The following is a 22,090-nucleotide window of genomic DNA, read 5'->3' as shown; positions in this document are numbered from 1 at the left end:
TTCACACCATAATAGGCGTGAAAAATCTACCTTTTTTGGCCCTTGAAAAAATATTTTGCCAACGCCTTTTGGGGATCTTAAAAATATTCCTTTAAAAATCGATGCCTTATGGTTAAGTTTTTTAAATTCATTTCTTGTATGTACCTTGCAATAACAATCTTTAAGAATCGACGCCTTATGGGGACCTTGAAAAATATTCTTTAAGAATCGACTCCTTAGGGGGACCTTGGAAAATATTCCGTTAAAAATCCACGCCTTCGAAAAAATATTCTTTAAAAAATCAACGTTTTTTTATCGATGGTCCTTGGAAAAATTGACCCTTTATTTTAAATTTCCTTCCAAGGACAAATATTTTATTTAACTTGACTTTCAACATCTAGTTTAATTATTGCTCTGTACATATGTATGTGTGCGTGTGTGTGTGTGTTTGTCTGAATGCATGTATTTAGAAAAGTTTTCCATTTCTTGGAATTCAAAGCAAATGTACATTTGTTTTCTATCAAATTATGTCCGTTTGTTCTATTTATACGTTCTTCCATTGTGTTGTGTTCTTACTTCCTTCCTTCAGTTGCCGTTTAGTTCTGAATCATTTACAAACTGCATCTAACGAATGCACAGGTTCTGACATAAATCAAAGCTGAAATATAAACAAAACAAGATGTAAACACACACATACAAATACATGTATGTATGGGTAGGTACAAATGCGTGTATTTGAAAAAAATCCCAGTTAATATTATTTGATCCCTTTGAGGTCCCCTTGGAATCGATCAGATTATAATTTTTAGAATATTTTAGTGAAGTTGGGTTATAATTTTTAGGTTCTACAGGGAACAAAGTTTATACCTTCTAAAAAGTAAAAATAATGTAATGGGTATCTCAGTCCCAACTGGTTAAAGATTCAGGTTAATGTTTCCAGTCCTGGATTCCTAGAAACCCATTAGCTTCACCACTGCGTATGTGTGTGTAATGAAAATAACAGTAATGCAATGGTAGAAAAGACAACAAAAAGTTTTGTATGCAAATAAAAAACTTTCTATCCCCCTATAAACTCCCACACATGCATATAAATGTCCAAACCCACCACACAAAGAACAACTACTACCATGGACCCCAACACCAGTGACCATAACCATACAGTGACACACACCCACCCACACAAAGGGAAGAACTTAACTGCAAAATATGTTGCATACTTTATGGCTCTCTCTCTCTCTCTGTTCTGCTACAGGTGTGTGTTGCAAGCTATAGTAAATGTTTCCCTTCCGTTGTCAACATTAAAAGTAGATTTTCTCCATTCCTAGTTATGAACAGTTCTACCTTGCCACAGATTCACATTGTTGTCCAATTGTTTGTTTGAGTGTGTGATTTCGACAAACTGGTGTTGGAGGTGATGGCAGTCAGGACTACAGATAAAGCACACAAATGGTGGAAGCCGAGTATATTAAAACAGCTATATTGAGGGTGAAAATATACCGAATGCAACAAATGACCATTTGTTATTTGTCTTGTCGTTATGATGGTTGTGGTGGTAGTGGTAATGTTGTTGCTGTTATGTGTGTGTGAGTATTCCCTGTGTTTCTGTGTACATGGACTTTTTAACCATTGTTGACAGCAAAATTTATATTCTTTTTCATATTGCCATTTTTATGAGCTTATATTTGTGGCAATTGTTAAACCGAAACTCCCTCAACAGAAAAATACAAATAAGGAAGAGGGGATGCAATCAAAATTTAGGGAATTATGAAAAAAAAATGTTGAAAAACATCCACGCCTTCCAAGGGCCTGGAAAAAAATTTATTTAAAAAATCCACGGCCCTGAAATTATATTTAAAAAATTCACGGCCCTGAAAATATATTTAAAAAATTCACGGCAATGAAAAAATACTTTTTAAAAAATTACCGCCTTCAAATGGTCTTAAAATATTATTTAAAAAATGATCGCTTTCTAAGGGCCTTGAAAAAATATTCTTTAAGAAATCCACGCCTATTACGGTTCTTGAAAAAATATACTTTAAAACCAGTGAGCGGAGCAGTATAGTCGGACGGAGGCGACCATATGATACTCTACACAACTACCACGGAACTCTATTCTATATTCAGTACAGCCCTTCTAATTACTTGTCCAGAAATCCACGCCTATTATGGTCCTTGAAAAAATCTTCTTTAAGAAATCCACGCCTATTATGGTCCTTAAAAAAATCTTCTTTAAGAAATCCACGCCTATTATGGTCCTTAAAAAAATCTTCTTTAAGAAATCCACGCCTATTATGGTCCTTGAAAAAATCTTCTTTAAGAAATCACGAAAAAATATTATTTAAGAAATCCTATATAGACCCCTGAAAAAATTTATTTAAGAAATCCACGCCTATTATGGTCCTTGAAAAAATCTTCTTTAAGAAATCCACGCCTATTATGGTCCTTGAAAAAATCTTCTTTAAGAAATCCACGCCAATTAATGTCCTTGAAAAAATCTTCTTTAAGAAATCCACGCCTATTATGGTCCTTGAAAAAATCTTCTTTAAGAAATCCACGCCTATTATGGTCCTTGAAAAAATCTTCTTAAAGAAATCCACTCCTATTATGGTCCTTGAAAAAATCTTCTTTAAGAAATCCACGCCTCATATAGACCCTTGAAAAAATATTCTTTAAGAAATCCACGCCTCATATAGACCCTTGAAAAAAAATTTCTTTAAGAAATCCACGCCCCATATAGATCCTTGAAAAAAAATATTCTTTAAGAAATCCACGTCATCATCGGCACAAGGGATGATTGAAAATCTTCTTTAAGAAATCCACGCTTTGTGTGGATGATTGAAAAAATATTTTTTAAAAAATCCACGCCTTGTGTTAAAAAATATTTTTAAATGAATCCACGCCTGTTATGGGCCTCGGAAAAATATGCCTTAAGAAATCCAAGCTTATAATTGGCCTAAGTGTTTGTTTTTTTCCCTTAACTTTCATTACCTCCCTCCCTTAGTTTTAAATGAATTGTGCAGCCATTATCACAATATGTGCAATTTGTAACCATGGCTGAGCTATTTTGGGAACCATCTCTTCTTCATAAAGCCACAGGTTGTTAAAGTTCCGAACAAATGAATGAACATTGGAGCATTCGATAAAACAATAATAGCATTGTTATGAACAATTATTCAGAACACATGTGCTGCAGATTGGACGGCCTACATATTGTGGTGCCCTTTGTATTCACTACTGTTGACTTGAATGGTTTAATTTTAAGGATATTAAAAATGATGCAGGACAGGTGTAGGCAAATAAATTGGTCTATAAGAATGCTGTTTTCAAGGATAAATTGGAAGGAGTCCAACAGGAAGCACATTTGGGAATTAAAAAATAGGGCCCTTTAAAAAAATGGAAATTATTTTCAATATCTTTAAATCAAAATTTGTACCCTTATCCTACATATAAAATTCCAGGATTCTTTAAATTTAATTTTTTTTAATTCTTATTCCTCCCCCTCATTTGAATATCAGCTGTTGTTGCAGCTGTTTGTTGACGTTTTTCTTACTTTGTGTGTGAGTGTTTCGTATAGCATACTTCCTGGCGTATGATATATGCTGATGATATAAGAAGCATACTTTAATGCATATCCCCAAGAGGGTTACTTTTTTCGTTCGAAACATGAGTGTTTTTTATTTTTTTTCGGATACAGATGACGGCTTCATACCCACCACCCCCCCCCAAACTCCATCCTCCACCATTTCATCTGATATCGTTGATATTGTTAATTTTGCTCTTGAGTACTTTCTAAAGCGTTGTTCTTTTTTGTTGTTTCCATCGTTTTTCCCATATCAAGGGTGATAAACATGCCATCATTCTGTTTTTCTTTTTTATTTAATTTTTTGCTTAGCTGTCTATTGGAACAACAGCAGCTTAACAATATTTTGATTTCAAATTTCAAGTCTTCATCCCGCTATTTTCTTCTTGAGAAACTTATTTCTTGGAATTTGAAATATAAGTTGTTATTCTTTGACTTACAAAAAAATGCATATGTTTGTTTATGCGTGAATATGTTTATACATACATATTATTTTTTAAATAAATATGAAATTCTCAGAACTGACAAAAAGTTAATAAATCATTGTTTTTCATTTAAAGGGGGAAATGTTAATTTTATTTGCATTAACATTTAATAAACTTTTCTTTCGAAGAAAAATATATTTAAAATGCCACGGCGGATATTTAAAAACATATTTTTAATATTAAAAATATTTTTTTTAAATCCCCGCAAGGCGTGGATTTTTTAAGGTCCAACTATAGAAGGCGTCTATTTTTTAAAGAATATTTTTTCAGAGGTCTAACCATACAAGGCGTGGATTTTTTTAAGAATATTTTTTCCCAGGTCCAACCATAGAAGGCGTGGATTTTTTAAAGAATATTTTTTCGGAGGTCCAACCATACAAGGCGTGGATTTTTTAAAGAATATTTTTTCAGAGGTCCAACCATACAAGGCGTGGATTTTTTAAAGAATATTTTTTCAGAGGTCCAACCATACAAGGCGTGGATTTTTTGAAGAATATTTTTTCAGAGGTCCAACCATAGAAGGCGTGGATTTTTTAAAGAATATTTTTTCAGAGGTCCAAAAAATATTTTTTTTCTGGGATCCACAAAAGGCTTGAATTGAAAAAAAATATATATTTTTCTAGGATCCACACAGGGCGTGGATTGAAAAAATATATTTTCCACAATTAAAATTTTTTATTTATTTATTTTTTAATTTAATTTTTTATATTTCATATCACATACTTTTCGAACTAGTAAACTTCGTCATATAATGAAAATCTTTTAAAGAGCATTTTTGAAATAATTCAATTTTTCATGCGAAGAATTTTTTAACTATTTTTCTCCACGAGTTTTAAGTAATTTAAGTTTTCCTGGCTCTTTCTCCGACCTGTAAAGGGCCAAATGAGGTTGGCGAAGAACGTGTAACGCAATGAAATTTAATATAATTTTTCAAACTTTTGCCCTGTGAAGTCAAAAAGTATGTATGTGGGTGTCGTCGAATGTGTGCTTGTGTGTGTGTGAATGCAGATGATGTTATTTTTCTTCATCCATTTACCACGAACGCTTCATATAATCTTAATCTGAGGCTTGAAAATACCTAGGATATCTATGAAGGGTGGAGGAGGTGAAATTTACTTGGCAGCTTCATATTCACTTAGCTGTGTTGTGTTGCGAAAAAGTTGTGAAAGTATGTGTGGGTGTATGAGTGTAGGCATGTATGTATGTGGCCATTAAGGCCATAACATGGCAAACTACTTAAAAACAGTACTTAACACTTTTCAAAAACGGTAATGAGCAAAAAAAATGATGATGAAGAAGATGAGGAAATTATTATTCAACTTAACCTTAAAAACAAAACAACAAAAATTGGGCCAACTACGGAAACCCTAAGAGGTCGTTGTGTTTCAAGAATGTGTGTGAGTGTTTGTTTTGCTAACTTTCACCAGAATTTCCCTCAGAATTTGAATATCAGCATTACAAAGTTCTTTTTCCGAAACCCTCCACCTCCGGGACCTCTTCCTGATTTCCTTTATTTCAAACTCTTCAAGATTGTTGTTCTTTTTGTTGACTTCACTTCGCCGAAAAAAGGAATTTTAAATCGTAAATTTTCTGGTCTCTTGAAAACTTTTTATTTTGACGCAAATTATGTGTTTGTGTGTGGCACATGTCATGCACAAAGGTGGCAGGCAGCGGCGCAAAGGGCAAACCAGCAATCCACATCTCATCATCACCCGAACCTGACGTTTGTTGCTCAACAAACAATTATTAAAATTCCCAAAAACGAAATATTCAATATGTGTTCCATACTCTGTGAACATTTGGCGTTGGCATCCATCACGTCGTCTCGACTCATCCTCCCATGTCATCCTTCGTCTCTTCATTTTCATCATCATCATCAGGCTGACTGAACACCATCATTGTCAGCAATAATTGTAATAATGGAGATGCTGGTATTTCCATACTGATACCCTCTCACTGAGCTCTGGTAGATGATGGTGAATGTGTTTTTCCCTAAGTGTGTGATCTGCCAGCGGTATTTCGTTATTGTTTTTTTTTTTTATTTTGGAAATATTTTATTAAACCAAAGTACGAACAAATAATTTTATTATTTTGTCAATTTTGATTGTGGTGGCATCATCGTAATTCGTTAATTTTTTTCAAAATCCGACTAATGAAATTTTTTTAATGGAGACTTTGTGCTTCCCATCTAAATCAAAAAATTAGAAGGCAATGACAGAGGTTGTGTAAAATATAAATTCGGCAGATAAGTATTTTTTAAGCAAATTTAATAATAAATTTCCACAAGGTGTCAGGGTCCACCTGAGGCGTGGATTTTTAATGAATATTTTTTCAAGCCCCACAATGTGCGTGAATTTTTAAAGAATATTTTTTCAGGCATCCGACAGGGCGTGGATTTTAAATAAGAATGTTTTCCATCTGAGCCGTGGATTTTTTAAAGAATATTTTTAAGGGTCCATATGAGGCGTGGGAGTTTTAAAGAATATTTCTTCAAGGGTCCATATGAAAGAAAGAAACATGTTTGAAGAGTCCACCTGAGTAGTGGATTTTTTAAAGAATATTTTTCAAGGTCCACCAAGGGTCTAACTGAGGCGTGAATTTTTTAAAGAAAAAATTTTTAAGGGTCCACCTGAGGAGTGGATTTTTTAAAGAATATTTTTTAAGGGTCCACTTGAGGAGTGGATTTTTTAATGATTTTTTTAAGGCCCACAATAGGCGTGGATGTTTTAACAAACATTTTTTTAGGGTCCTCTGAGGAGTGGATTTTGTTAAGAATATTTTTGAAGGTTAACCTTAGGAGTGGATCTTTTAAAGAATATTTTTTCAGGACCAATAATAGGAGTGGCTTTTTAAAGAATATTTTTTAAGGGTCCAACTGAGGCGTGGATTTTTTAAAGAATATATTTTTTAAGGCCCATTATAGGCGTGGATTTTTTAAAGAATATTTTTTTAAGGCCCATTATAGGCGTGGATTTTTTAAAGAATATTTTTTAAGGGTCCACCTGAGGAGTAAATTTTTTAAAGAATATTTTTTGTCAAGGTCACACTATGGCGTGGATATTTTAAAGAATATTTTTTCAAGGCCCACAATAGGCGTGGATTTTTTAAAGAATATTTTTTTAAGAAAAAGGGATTAAAGAATATTTTTCTTTAACCAAGCAAAACAAGGCGTGGATTTTTTAAAGAATATTTTTTTCAAGGCCCACAATAGGCGTGGATTTTTTTAAGAAAAAGGGATTAAAGAATATTTTTAATCTTGAGCCTATAGAGTTTGTCTTGAAGATTTTTCGCTTATAAAAACGACGTTAAATCCATAGAAGTCTTCTTTCATAATCGACACGTAGAATGTCCTCCTTCAAAAGATGACCTACAAGATGTTGGTTATCTGCAGAAAACCTATGGAGAAGATAGTCTTAGACGTTATAGTATACCCATTTCAAACTTACAGAAGACCTGTTGAAGGCATCCTGTAAATTCCACTATGCATTTATAAGGAGTAGAAGGCCTCCTATCCAGAAAGGTCCTGTAGAGTATATTCCACCACAAAAGACCTACCAAAGATCTTTTATCCACAGAATTTCTGTAGATTGTCATATACATAATATCGACAGGAGGGTCCTTTATCTGTTAAATATGGGTAGAAGGTATAGAAGGTATTTTATGCATAGAACACCTATAAAAGATTGTTTTTTGGCGTAGAAAACATGTAGACGTTCTCTGACCTACTGAGCACCTATTTATATGCTCGTTGAACTGTGGGTATTCCATGAAAAAAAAATTGTGGAAGGTCTTCTATAGATATAACACTTTTACAGAATTTCTTTAACCATTGAAGATCATTAGAAAGTCGTCTAAGGGTATTTCAGAATATCAGCTCATCTATTAAAAACACCTGGTCTTCTATGAAGACCTCCTCTTTAGCTCCTCTATATACGACTCACTTCAACTCGCTGATTGAAGTGTCCATTCAGTTCGTCTAGGAAATTCTGCCATGCAGCTTGTCTATAAATCTCCCTTCTGTTTCCCTATGAAAGCCTGCTTCAGCTTGTCTATGAAAGACTCTCTGCCTCAGCTCTTATTTGAAAGACTATCCGCTTTAGCTGGTCTATGAACGTCACACTTATTCTATAAAAGACTCCTTGCTTCAGCTCGTCTATGAAAAACTCCGTTCTTCAATCCTTCTAAGGAAGACTGCCTGCTTCAGATCGTTTGTGAAGGATTCCTGCTTGAGCTTGTCTATGAAAGACTCCCTTCAGTATGTTCATAAAGACTCCCCTCAGCTCATCTTTAGAGACTCGCTCAGCCCATCTACCGATACTCCTCTCAGCTCCTATGTAGTGAATCATCTCACCCCTTCTGTAGAGGCTCCCCTCAACTCGTCCATAGAGAAACACTTTAGCTTGACTATAAATGCTCCCTGTTTGAGCTCGCCTTTAAATTTCTTCCTTCCTCTTCCTTCCCCCCCTTATTTAGGTATAACAAATATATAAATAATTTAAATTATTGATTATTAACTTGTCATTGTTTTTTTCATTTCAGGTAAATTTTGAATACATTTTCATGTAAGTTAAACGAAACTACTCCATGCCATATTTGAAGCATTTGTGAAAAAATCCCCACTTTCCCCAATGTATATTTCCAACATTACAATCTGGCAACATTGCCGATACGAATTTATTTAATAGTCATTGACATTGTTGTTCTTACTGATAACAAAAATAAATACTCAATGCATTGAAGTGTAGCGTTTATTGAATTATTAAAAAAGTGACGTGTAGCTCACAACACATGTTTCTTGCTCCCACTCTAAGCATACCGCTCCAAATACCCCTCTCCCCAACTTATCTGACATGACAAACATGTTATCAGACAGTTAGCCAGCCATCAAATCAGCCGGCTGCGATGATAGGCATGGCAAATAAACACAAATTTGGAAAACAATTGTCAAACGATTAGTTGCGATTAAATCGCCAAAGCCAAAAGACATCTGCCTCGCGATCGAACTGTAGAAGAAGAATACGAATTTAACATGGAACGTTGGCAAAATCGTGTAGCTGTTGTAACCGGCGCCAGTTCGGGTATTGGTGCTGCCTGTGCCAAAATTATTTTGGCTGCTGGTGTCAAAGTTGTTGGTTTGGCCCGCCGTGCCGAACGTATGGAAGAGTTGAAAAAATCCCTTCCCGTCGAACAGCAGCAACGTTTCTTCTACAAGAAATGTGATGTCTCACAGGAGGAAGATGTCAAATCGGCTTTCCAATGGATCGATGAGCAGTTGGGTGGTACTGATATTTTGGTCAACAATGCCGGTACCATTCGTGAGGGTAACCTGGTCGATATGCCCATGAAGGATATCAAGGATGTGGTCAACACGAATTTCATGGGTGCCATTTATTGTACCCAAGGCGCCTTCCGCAGCATGAAGGCACGCAATGTGGCTGGCCACTTGATTTTCATCAACAGTACTGCCGGTTTGGCAGGTTATAATCCTGGACCAGATTATCCCAGCTTGAATGTGTACACTCCCACAAAATTCGCTTTGAATGCCATCAATGAGATATGCCGTCAGGAGTTGATTACCCTGAAAACGAAAGTTAAGACCACAGTGAGTTAGAGAATCTTTTTTTTTGGATTGGAAATTTTAAAATTAACGAAAATTGAAAATTTCCTTTAGAACATCAGCCCCGGTTGGGTATCCACCGAAATTGTCCCCGACGAAACCAAGGAAATGTTGGGAGATGTTATTCTCCAGGCTGATGATGTTGCCCGTGCCGTTATCTATGCCTTGTCCAGTGGACCCCATTGCCAAGTTCAAGAGATTACTTTGAGAGCGGTTGGTGAATGGTATTAAAGAAAGTGTGTGTGTATGTGTGCTTTGACCGAAAAAAACAAAATTTTGAATTGATAAAAATAACAGAGTAATAAAAAACAATCTCAAAACAAAAACAACAACATAAAAAAGTGATTTGTTTGAAATAGAAATATTGTTTATTACAAAATAATGACAACGCTCAATTTGATGTTCTGTTACAACTCTGAAGGGGGGTTTGTTTGTAAATAGAATCTGTTATCGAACATTTTTTTCCACAGAGATTCGAACATCCTTCAATAAGATTTATTCTCATCGATCATTAGCGATTAAATTTCCTTTAAGGAAAGTTCTTTTCGAATATTTTTTATAACAAAAATTGTTATCGACTTTTTCCCGATAGGAAAAATGTGGACTTGTGGAGGACCTTTTAACTATAGATAGTCTCCAGTCCATTGAAAACCTACCGATTTATTTTATTTATTTATTTTTCTCTGTAGAAATCTTCTATCCACAGACTTCCTGAATATCAGATCATCGAAAAACCATGTGTTTCCGTTCTTCAATGAATACCCCCATAATCATCTATGGAGACTCATTTCCTGGGCTAAAACACTCTCTTCGTCTATAAAGATTCGATTCAGCTCCACTACAGAGATCCACTTCAGCTTCAGCTCTATGAAACTCTCCCTTCAGTTCTTCAATAAAGACTTGCTCGTCTATACAGACTACTTCAGGCTCGTTCGATCACCATAAAATTGTCTATAGCGACTGCACACAGATCGTCTATAGAGAATCCCACCAGATCGTCTGTGAAATACTCCCTCCAGTTCTTCATCTTGCCTATAATTAAAAAAATTAACATAAGAAAAATTATTGCCGATAGTATTTGTCAATACTAAAATTAATTATCGATGACAATTAAAAAAAAAGTATCGATATATTTTTCCAAATTTTTATCGGTTTATATTTCGCCATATATTAAAGATGAGTACTTGTTATCGATTTAAGTTTCTTTGGTTGAAGATGTCTGCCTTTTAATTTTCATTATTGGTTAAATATCGAACAACTCTTCTATAGCACAGCATCAAATATACTTTTTTATATGTAACGGCAACAATTACTCTTTCCAATTTCCATTACCTCCATCTGCTCTCATTGATATGTGTATTTTCTCAAACCTATTGTAGATAGTCGCGAGTATTCTGAATGCCATATTAATTTCCATCAATCAACAAATAATAATGCGGATTTTTAATTGATTTGTGTGCATTTTTCCACATACCTACACGTTTGTATTTGTATGTGTGCGTGTGTGTATGCGACAAAGGATGAAGGATTTTTAAGGATGTATTGATTTCGTTGCGTTTGGGTTTTTTTTGTATTTTCATAATTAATACGCTGCACCAATCGTCCTTGTTTGAGCATCATGGACTATTTTTTCACCGAAGTTTCTCCTCAACATCATTCATTGTTGTTGTAGTAATCATTTCCTTGGCAATTTGCCACATACGTTTGTTTTTTTCTCACTTATTTACGTCGTGATTGCGAAGGATGGCAGAGTATGAAAATGTTATGAAAGTCCTTTTTTTCAACCATAATTAAAATGTCAGAATAGGTAAGGCATGCAGGCTTAGGTATAATTTACTTCCTGTAAAGGTATTGGAACAAGAGTTTGCTCTTTTTTATCGGATATATTTTTTATATTTTATATTTTTGTTTTTTTTATTATTTTTCACCTTTTGTATTATACGTCGCATATGTATATGACATTCCCATCACCGCTAATTATTAAAATACCACTGTCAAAATGTGTTTGCATAGAGAAATGAAATGTTGTCATCGTGGTTGTGGTGGCTCTTTACGTGGTCACCGTTGTTGTGGCATGTCCGGATGTTCGGCTATCGAGCTGCTGGTCAAACCAATAAAATATATCTGCAACATGTCAGATGCGGGATAAATAACCAAATTATTGATATTAATTGTAATGTAATTTATTTACTTCGCTGTTTGTTGTTGTTGTTTGACATTTAAAAACAAAAGAAAAAATTAAAAAAAAAACAAGTATATAGGTATTGAGATATCGTTTCAGTTATTATTATTTTTTTTTTTTTTTGAGGATAAATAAAAACAAACAGATGTTTCGAAATTTTTTTCTAGTGGAAAAGTGTTTTTATGGAACACATTTGCTATAGAAAAGCTATCAATCAATAATCCTGGGATGTTTGGTATTGAAAATGGAATATATCGGTCCACGGTAATTTTGGGTTCTTGGAGGATATGAAAAATATTTGCAAAAAATGTCAATATAAGTCGATGGTTTAAAAATCTAGCCTATATAAATGCTAAATAATATTTTTAAGAAATCAAGGCCTTTGAAAATGGCTAAGCCATTGTTAAATGTTTAGAAAGTATTTTTGAAAAATTCACGCCTTTGTAAAAAGTTGAAGATTTTTTTTTTTTTTTTGAAAATTTATGCCATTAAAAAGTTTGAAAAAGTCGTGAACCTTTGTTAATGGCTGAAAAAGTATTTTTAAACCAGTAAGGAAAGTAGTAAAGTCGGACGGAGCTGACTATATGATACCCTTCACCACTTTAGGTATATTCAGTAGTTGGGATCCTAACAGACGTCGCATTTTTGAAAGAACATTAACATGAAATTAAACACGTCATTCTGCAACCTATACATACAAAATTTTGGTCAGATATAGAGTTGCTTCTTACAATGGAACAAAATTATGTAAATAAATTAAAAGCAAAATATCGAAATCTAAACCGTTTTTATCGAAACTTCTCACATGTTCGGCCACATTTTGACTTCTTCATTTACTTATAAATCCAATTTTCTTGCAAATAGAAGGATACGTAGGGACTTTGGTGCACCATTTACATAAAATCGGACGAAAATATATATGGGTCTATCTCGTTTCCTTTTGCCTGTAACAGACATATGCACAAAGACATAATACCCTGTACCACAGTGTGGTGAAGGGTATAAAAAGAATTTGGTTGAAGAACCCCAAAATACCGAAAATTGGGGGGTTCCCTTATATGGGGGCTACCCGAAAGAATTGGCCTATATTTGTAATTTATAGTGGAGAAATTTGCTACCTAATAAGAACTCGATGTACTAAATTACAGTCAATTCGGTCGAAAAATACGATCAGAACCCCCAAAATACCAAAAATTTGGGGGTACCGTTATATGGGGACTACCCGAAAAACTGTACCTATTTTTATAATTTTTGGTGGAGTAATTTGGTTCCAAATAAGAATCCAATTTACAAAATTTCAGAGAATTCAGTTATAAAACGGGCCCAAGAACCCGAAAATACCGAAAATTGGGGGTACCCTTATATGGGGGATATCCGAAAAAAATGACCTTTATTTATAATTTTTGGTAGGGATATTTGCTACCCAGTAAGAACTCAAAGTACCAAATTTCAGTGAATTCGGTCTAAAAATGCGGTCAAAACCCCCAAAATACAGAAAATTGGGGGTACCCTTATATGGAGGTTATCTGAAAAAATGGACCTTTATTTATAATTTTTGGTAGGGAGATTTGCTTCCCAATAAGAACTCAAAGCACCAAATTTCAGCGAATTCAGTTAAAAAACGCACTCAAGAACCTCAAAATACCGAAAATTTGGGGGTACCCTTATATGGGAGCTATGCCTAAACGTGGACCGATTTTCTCCAATTTCTCCAATTCTCCAATTAAGTGACCTGTGCCAAATTTCATTCAAATCGGATTATAAATGCGACCTGTATTTTGTTAACAAAAATACATGGACGGACGGACGGGCAGACGGACATGCATAAATCGAATCAGAAAGTGATACTATGCATATTCTCAAAAGGAACCATGGGTCTATCTCGATTATTTTTGCCTGTTACAAACATATGCACAAAGACTAATACCCTGTACCACAGTGTGATGAAGGGTATAAAAATTGCTCATTTGTAAATCCCTAAAAGCATTTTTCCTTAAAAAAAGATTTTGTAAATTCAAAACATATTTATAATAAACTAGGATATGCCCGCTACTTCGTTAGCGAACGTAGAAATTATTTAAAAACCAATACCGACCATAATTTCCAAAACTACCTCCATATCTCAACTGTACACACCAATTCTGAGCGCAACAGGAATCTAGCTCTATACTAAATTTGGTATAATTTATTACCCTTTGTACTCTTCTATTCTTATTTCGAAAAAAATTCCAAATTTCAAATATAGATTCACCCATCCCAATCTTAATTCCAAATCTTAGGATTCCAGCTTTATCGTTTCACTATAAATCCAAATCGTACCAGATTTAGTGCCATTTAGTACACATTTCCAAAACTTCCTACTTGCCCCAATCCAAAACCCCAACAGTGATCCTAACTCCAAATGTCTATGGGTTCACTCAAATCCAAATTTGGTACCATATAGTACACAAGATTCCATCTCTATCGGTTCACTCAAATCCAAATTTGGTACCATTTAGTACACATTAGTACGAATTTCCAAAACATTCTACATTCACTTCAAATTTCGGGATCAGTTCACCCAAACTTCAAATTGTACCAAATTTAGTACAATTTAGTACCCATACGTATAAATTTCCAAAACTATATCCATACCCCAATCCTACACTCCAACAATACCCTTATTTCCAAATTTCAAGATTGGTTCTACTAAAATTTAAATAGTACTTCAAAACCCAATCCAACACCACAACAATCGGTTCACTCAAATCCACATTTGGTCCCATTTAGTACCAATTTCCAAAACTTTATATATCGGTTCACCCAAAATTTAAATTGTACCAAATTTAGTTAACATTAGTAGGAATTTTCAAAACTTCCTAAATATCTCAATTCTACCCTCCAACAGTGATCCTAACTCTAAATGTCAAGATTCCAGGTCCATCGGTTCAGCCAAATCCAAAATTTGGTACCATATAGTACACATTAGTAGGAATTTTCAAAATTTCCTACATACCCCAACAATGATTCTAACTTTAAATATCAGGATCCTAGCTGTATTGGTTCATCCAAATCCAAATTGTACCAATTATAGTACGATTTAGTACTTTTCGTGCACATAAGTAAAAAATGTCCAAAACTCCGACGGTAATGTTAATTTCCATATTCGGGATTCCAGCACCATTTGTACCAAATATAGCACCATAATGTACTTTTCGTACACATGAGTACACGCTTTCATATTCATCTCCTTATATCGACCCTACTTCTCAGCAGAAATTCGCCTTCCAAATATCAAGTTTTTAGCTCTATCTACTCACATGCTACGAAATTGTACCAAATTTAGTACATTTTACTACTTCTCGGATACTTATAGTTCGAGTGTCAAAACACCCAGCCACCCACAACACTATATTTATTCTACACTCTATCTGTGACCCTCATTTCAAATTTAAGAGTTCTAGCTCTTTATGTTTGCCAAATACAAAAGGTACCCACATTTAGTATTTTTCGTATCGTTCTAGCACGAATTTCCAAAAATCCTGCCTTAACTGACGCCCTTGGATCAAGAAATGCCCTTACCCAAAATTTCAAGATTCTAGCTTCAGTCGTTTCGTTAATATAGAATTTTATTCAGAAGGTAAGGCAGCTAGTAGATTTTCAATATTTTGAAGGTTTGGCATTTTTTAAGACCCAGTAGGTCAAAAACATTTTTGCAAGAAATTTTCAATTTGTCTTTCTGAACTTTACCCCGTATTTGAAATTTCAAATGGAAATACCATATTTAAACACAAATTCTTTATTAGCATAGATAGATATGTTTGAAAAATATAATTAAAAACATGCACGCCTTTTGTAAAATGCGGAAAAAATTATTTTTTTTTCAAAAATCATGTTAGTAATCCAAAAATATTTTTGAAAGGTGAAGGCCGTTGTTGTTTACTCGAAAAAAAAATATTTAAAGAAAATCTTGTCAATGGCTTGAAACTAAATATTTTAAATTCTATTTTTTCCATCGATAGGTAGTTGACAGATTGCTTCAACTAATGACATTCTCCCATGCTCCGCCCAACCGAACTCATGAAGGGATTTATGTCGTTTGAATTTTCCTAATAATTATTATTTTTCCATTTACATCCGCTTTATCAATATCAATCCTGAAACAAAACCCATGTAAAATTTGACCACATAATTGAAAATATTAAAATGAGATCAAAGCACAGCTTACCGCGGAATATACACTAACATGTGTGTAATGCTAAGCGCAAATAAACACTAAATACAACTGTCCACAATACGTGAATTCCGAAAATGAGCTAAGTCAAGAATTTTAATTTTTTTTAAAGAGAAATCGATATTCCCATGTTTTTATTGTCCTTCGCCGTTTTTATCCGATCCTTGCTAATCCTCCATGCATTTCGAAAAAATTACATTATGAAGAAGTGTAGGATTCTTCTGAAATATTAACCCTAAGTGCATTCGATTATGCTGAAGTTTAATCGCTTGAGTGACCGGATCGCCATTTCTTAAGCCGATTTTTTTTCAGATAATAAACGCAATTTTTTTACCTACTTTAATCAACCGATTAAACCTTTTTTTATATATTAAGCTATTAACATTTGTAAGTTATATCATTTTTCATTTCGAATATTCCCTGGATTTTATTTATTTTTGCAAAGAACCTAATTTTCAATTACCATATATCGCTTTAAACTACATACACCGGGTATTAGAATAACAAGCTCATATGAATATACCAACATACACCGCTGCATATGTATGTACGTATTTAGTAACAGATACATGTAATGATTTTATTGCAATTCGAATGTTTAGCAGCGACCGCATGTTCACAAATTCGCAATTAGTGCATTGTGGGTAGGTTTGTTTGAATGTATAAGTGTATGATTGCAGGTATATGTATATTTATATATATATATATATGTACATTGTGCATTGTGGTTCCTTTTTGGCTCTTGTTCATAATTAAATTTAATGGTTTCAAAAAACAAATAATCCATTTTGTGTCTACACCAATTTACACGATGATGACGATGAACATAATAAACAACAGTATTTAAAGTTTATTTAAATATTTATATAATTCCTGGGTATTTAAAACTGTAAAAATTAGAATAATTACAACAAATAAAATTAAATATTCATTTTAGTATTTATTATAATATAAAATTAACATTAAAGTAATTTTATAGTAAAAATATATAAATTCTTTAAAATTAAATTAGTCAAATAAATGATAAGTTCATACAAACTTACATAATAAAAATAAATAGTATATTAATATAAACATATATATATATATATATATATATATATACAAATTTATAAAAAAGAATATAACAATAAAATAGAGGTTTTATTGTTATATATAAAAATTTATTTAATTAAAAACATATAAACATGAGCAACAAAATATATATATATATAAAAATATAACAATAAAAATATACGAATAAAAAACTAAGAGAATGAAAAAAATATAAATATTTTTTCATAAATATAAAACAAATATATAAACTAGTGAGCGGAACAGTATAGTCGGACGGGGCCGACCATACGATAACCTACACAACTACCACGAACCTTAATTTCCTGTGGATTTTTATTCCGAACCTGGGCAATATTTCGTGATAGTTGCACTCTCTTACCCGAGTAGAGGTCAGAAGCACCTCTTACATACACTGACATATTTTCCGAATATTACTAATAATCAGTACAGTCCTTCTAATTACTTGTCCAGATACCCTTCGGTTTATAATTGTGGCCTATATGGCCACTTCATCTCAAAATTATTATCCGATCATCACCGTTGTCCTTGACCATAACTGGTACTTCATGGACAATTTCAAAGCAATTTGCGCTATATTTCCGCCCTCTAGTGTGGTAATGGGTTACTAAATAATATCTGAGTACGTAAGCACCTATAAATATTTAAGTGTAACTCCCACATCCGAGTACATACGACAATATAATTGGTATCAATTTAAAGGTCAACCAATCCTCTTGGATATATTGCCAACTTCTCGCGTATATGTCCTTCAGGGGCAAATATATACACCATAGAATACAAATTTTGTCATTTTTCACACAAAAGTCAGGGTCCATTTGACGCGCTAAATAATGACCGATCTTTATCAAAACAGGCATGGTTATTCTTTGGACCGATCCCCTTCTCCATGTAAAATTTCACGATGTTCGGACCATCATTGCGGCCTCTAGAGCGACCAGAAAAACCGAAAAAGTAAATATTTGGTAAATTTCATCCCCTAAATATTAACCGATCTTTACCAAAAACAATAGGGGTCTTCATTGGCCCGAATCCGTCCTACATGTAAAATTTCGTGAAGATTGGTTCATAACTGTGGTCTGTATCGTGTTTACAAATTATAATGGACAGACGGAGGGACACACATGTCTAGATCGACTCAGCTAGTCGAGATATGACGATTGGTATACCTAAAGGTGGGCCTAGGACCAATATTTCGCGGCGTTACAAACTTTTGGGGCTGCACAAAGCTGTAATACCAACAACATAGTTGTGTAGGGTATACAAATAAGAAAAAGACAAAAATTAAAAAAAAAAACAGTAAGGAAAGTAGTAAAGTCGGACTATATGATACCCTTCACCACTTTGAGTATATTCTACATATGTATCCTAACAGACGTAACCATTTCAAAGGAACATTGACATGAAATTGAACGAACTTAAATATGCTATCTTTATCTATAAGTAAACCGGCTAACATCACGTTTTGTCAATCGGCCTAGGTATGGGTCTTTAGTGCACCATTTACTTAAAATCGGACAAAAGTATGTATAGAAGCTATATGTAAATCTCAACCAATTTCAAGATAACTTGACACACAAAAGGTTGTAGTAACTTCAGTACATTGTCGGTCGGCCAATCTTTGGGTCTTTAGTTCACAATTTAAATTAAATAATTCGAAAATATATATTGGAGCTATATCTAAATCTGACCCGATTTTCACGAAACTTATCACACATCATTCTGGACCTAATCCCGTACCCTATGCCATATTTCGTGCAAATCGAAATATATATAGGGACTTTGGAGCCCCATTTACCTTAGATCAAAAGGGAATATATATAAATCTGACCCGATTTTCACCAAACTTAGTGCACATCATTTTGGACCTAATTCAGTACTCTATGCAAAATTTAGTGCAAATCGAAAGATATATAGGAACTTTGGTGCCCCATTTACCTTAAATCGGACAAAAATATATATGGGAGCTATTTATAAATCTGAAGCGATTTTCTCGAAACTTGGCTCACTTCATTCTAGAATTAATTCAGTGCTATATACAACATTTCGTGCAAATAGAAAGATATATAAGGACTTTGGTGCCCCATTTACCTTAAATCCGACGAAACTATATATCGGAGCTATATCTAAATCTGAAGCGATTTTCTAGAAACTTGGCACACATCATTCCGGACCTAATTCAGTACTCTATGCCAAATTTCGTGCAAATAAAAAGATATATAGGGACTTCGGTGCAGGGACGTACGAAGGGGGGCGGCCCTGGGGGCCCGGGCCCCCCCCGAAATGAAATTTTTTTACAGTAAATTTATGTTTGCAACAGCGAATTTTTTCATATAAAAATAAAAAATATATAAAAATAAAAAAATATATAAAAATAAAAAAATATATAAAAATAAAAAAATATATAAAAATAAAAAAATATATAAAAATAAAAAATATATAAAAATAAAAAAATATATAAAAATAAAAAAATATATAAAAATAAAAAAAAAATATATAAAAATAAAAAAATATATAAAAACAAAAAAATATATAAAAATAAAAAAATATGTAAAAATAAAAAAAAATATAAAAATAAAAAAAATATAAAAATAAAAAATATATATAAAAATAAAAAAATATATAAAAATAAAAAAAATATATAAACATAAAAAAAAATAAAAAAAAATATATAAAAATAAAAAAATATATAAAAACAAAAAAATATATAAAAATAAAAAAATATGTAAAAATAAAAAAAATATAAAAATAAAAAAAATATAAAAATAAAAAATATATATAAAAATAAAAAATATATAAAAATAAAAAAATTAAATTTTAATGAAAAATAAAAAAGTTTCTTTCAGGGGACACCCGGGTTTGAACCGGGGACCTCTCGATCTGCAGTCGAATGCTCTACCACTGAGCTATATCCCCACGTTGTTCTGTTGCTGTTTACTTATGTACATAACACGAAGTCGAGTGTGTTCTGCACACACAGTCATAAGATCATTTCAGGTTAAACAACAACAACAAGCAAAATCAACAAACTGGTGGGTCACAGCAAGCAGTGAGAACAGCTAAAAATATTTCTGCTCAGATAATCGGCGTGTGTTGAATTCAATCATACAAGTGTACAAACGAACTTGTTGGTAGGTTTTGTATTGACTAGCGTTGCCACTCGGGTGTATAAAGTAATGAGTGGGCATTTTTTGAATTTTAAAATTTAAAATAATTTTAATTAAATTTAATTTTTTTTAATTATGTATAATTAACACAGTGTTATCGGTATTTTGAATGTAAACCTCATGGTGGATAAAAAGTCCGGACCAACTGAATATATATTTAAATTAAGGAATTAATTTTTCTTGTTTGGATTTGGTTCGGCTCAAGGTTAAATAAATTAATTTAATTAATTTTTTTTTATAAAAAAATGACATAGCTTTATTTAAGTTAGAAAATTTATTCTCCATCTTTATTGTTAGTTTTTCATGTTATTTCAAATAGTTAACCTCCCCTCCATAACTGGCCAACATTGAAATGTCATCATAAGTTCAAGGTTTAATTTGCCATTTAGAAGCTGTTATTCATATTCCCATAGAACATGTTCTATATCCTCCCCCTCCGCAAACCATTCAATAGATCTCTAGCAAAATTATTAATTTATTTCCCCCGACATCAAGAGGTTGGGTGTGTGTGTGTTCTTATTATCCTTTTTACATTAATATTCCATTTTGTCAGTTGTTATTTTTTCTACCACTCTCTTGACATAATGCAAACTAGTAGTAGTCTTATTATGTTTTCCCAGTTGTCATGTCCTTCAGACAACATCGGACTTCTAGCTTCTGTCTAATGTTATTGTTTAATTTATGGCCATAATAACACAATTCACCTAAATCATTACCCCTCATCTTAGAGAGGTTGGACTGTGCTGTGCCCTCACCAACAATAACATGATGATAAACCATAAAATTATTGAGAGCAGCCATCCTTGGGGTCATTAAAATCGAAGAGTTATGGCGATGCTGCATTACGAACCCTTGTAAAATATTCCTTCTACGCTTCAATTCGATGCGAAGGAATATCAATATGAACACCCTGATCTTTGGTTAGGCCATTATTCATTTATTCGTTTTCAATATTTAATGATACAGTGGTGTGAAATGAAATAGAGTCGCTCGTAACCCAGATAGAAACATTTAAAAAAATAAAATTTTTTGAAACTTTTATTAACTTTTTTCTTTTGGATATTTTATTTATGTACAAACACAAAATATTACAGTATTCACGTGGTAATTAAAAACATAACACAACAATAAAAATAAAAATACTTCAAAAACACTAATTTTGGCTGTGCATTAAAATAGAGTCATGTAACTTTTTTTGAAAATTCCTGTACTAATAGAAACAAATTAATTTAATTCTCACTTATTGTTGATTAGTACTTAGTAGCATGACCATTATTTTTTATTACTGCTAAGCATCGTCTTGGCATAGAGTCCACAAGTGCCTGGCAAGTCTTTATTGGAATATTCTCCCACGCAGCTTTGATAAATGTCCACAGCTCATCTTTATTAGAAGGATTCTTTCCTTTAAGAGCCACTTTCACTTCTCTCCACAAATTCTCAATGGGATTTAAGTCTGGCGACTGAGCAGGCCAGCTTAAAACTTCGACTCCATTGTTTTCGAACCAAGCTTTTGCCCGCTTAGACGTGTGTTTCGGGTCGTTGTCTTGTTGAAACACCCATCTAAGCGGCATATTCCATTCAGCATAAGGCATCATAGTGTCATTTAAAATTTCTGTGTACAAATTGGCGTCCATAACACTCTCAATCCTATATATAGGCCCAGTACCATAGTAGGAAAAACAGCCCCAAACCATTACATTTCCTCCACCATGTTTAACGGTTTTGATTGTATATTTAGGATGAAATTCGGTATTAGGAGGTCTTCGGACAACAGGTACGACTCGGTCAGAGTT

At 33.2% G+C, this 22,090-nt stretch overlaps 1 protein-coding gene and 1 non-coding gene across 3 annotated transcripts in view; one reads left to right on the top strand and one right to left on the bottom strand.

The window, feature by feature from the left end:
* Nucleotides 1–9,073: 9,073 nt before the first annotated feature.
* The window catches only part of LOC133332525 (farnesol dehydrogenase-like), a 428,435-nt gene continuing 415,418 nt past the window's right edge, over nucleotides 9,074–22,090 (top strand). For both annotated transcript variants that reach the window (XM_061540929.1, XM_061540928.1), the window contains exons 1-2: nucleotides 9,074–9,646; nucleotides 9,716–9,899. In XM_061540929.1, coding sequence (XP_061396913.1) covers nucleotides 9,074–9,646; nucleotides 9,716–9,892 — 750 coding nt within the window. In that variant the 3' untranslated portion in view covers nucleotides 9,893–9,899. The remainder of the gene's footprint in view (nucleotides 9,647–9,715; nucleotides 9,900–22,090) is intronic.
* Trnac-gca (transfer RNA cysteine (anticodon GCA)) lies at nucleotides 19,975–20,046 on the bottom strand. The gene has a single exon. It is a non-coding gene; the product is annotated as a tRNA-Cys (tRNA).

The sequence above is a fragment of the Musca vetustissima genome, unplaced genomic scaffold, assembly GCF_032173495.1.
Source record: "Musca vetustissima isolate MV318-11 ecotype Yass unplaced genomic scaffold, APGP_CSIRO_Mvet_v1 utg21637, whole genome shotgun sequence".
Lineage (NCBI taxonomy): Eukaryota > Metazoa > Arthropoda > Insecta > Diptera > Muscidae > Musca > Musca vetustissima.
This window is presented reverse-complemented; position numbering and strand designations above follow the sequence as displayed.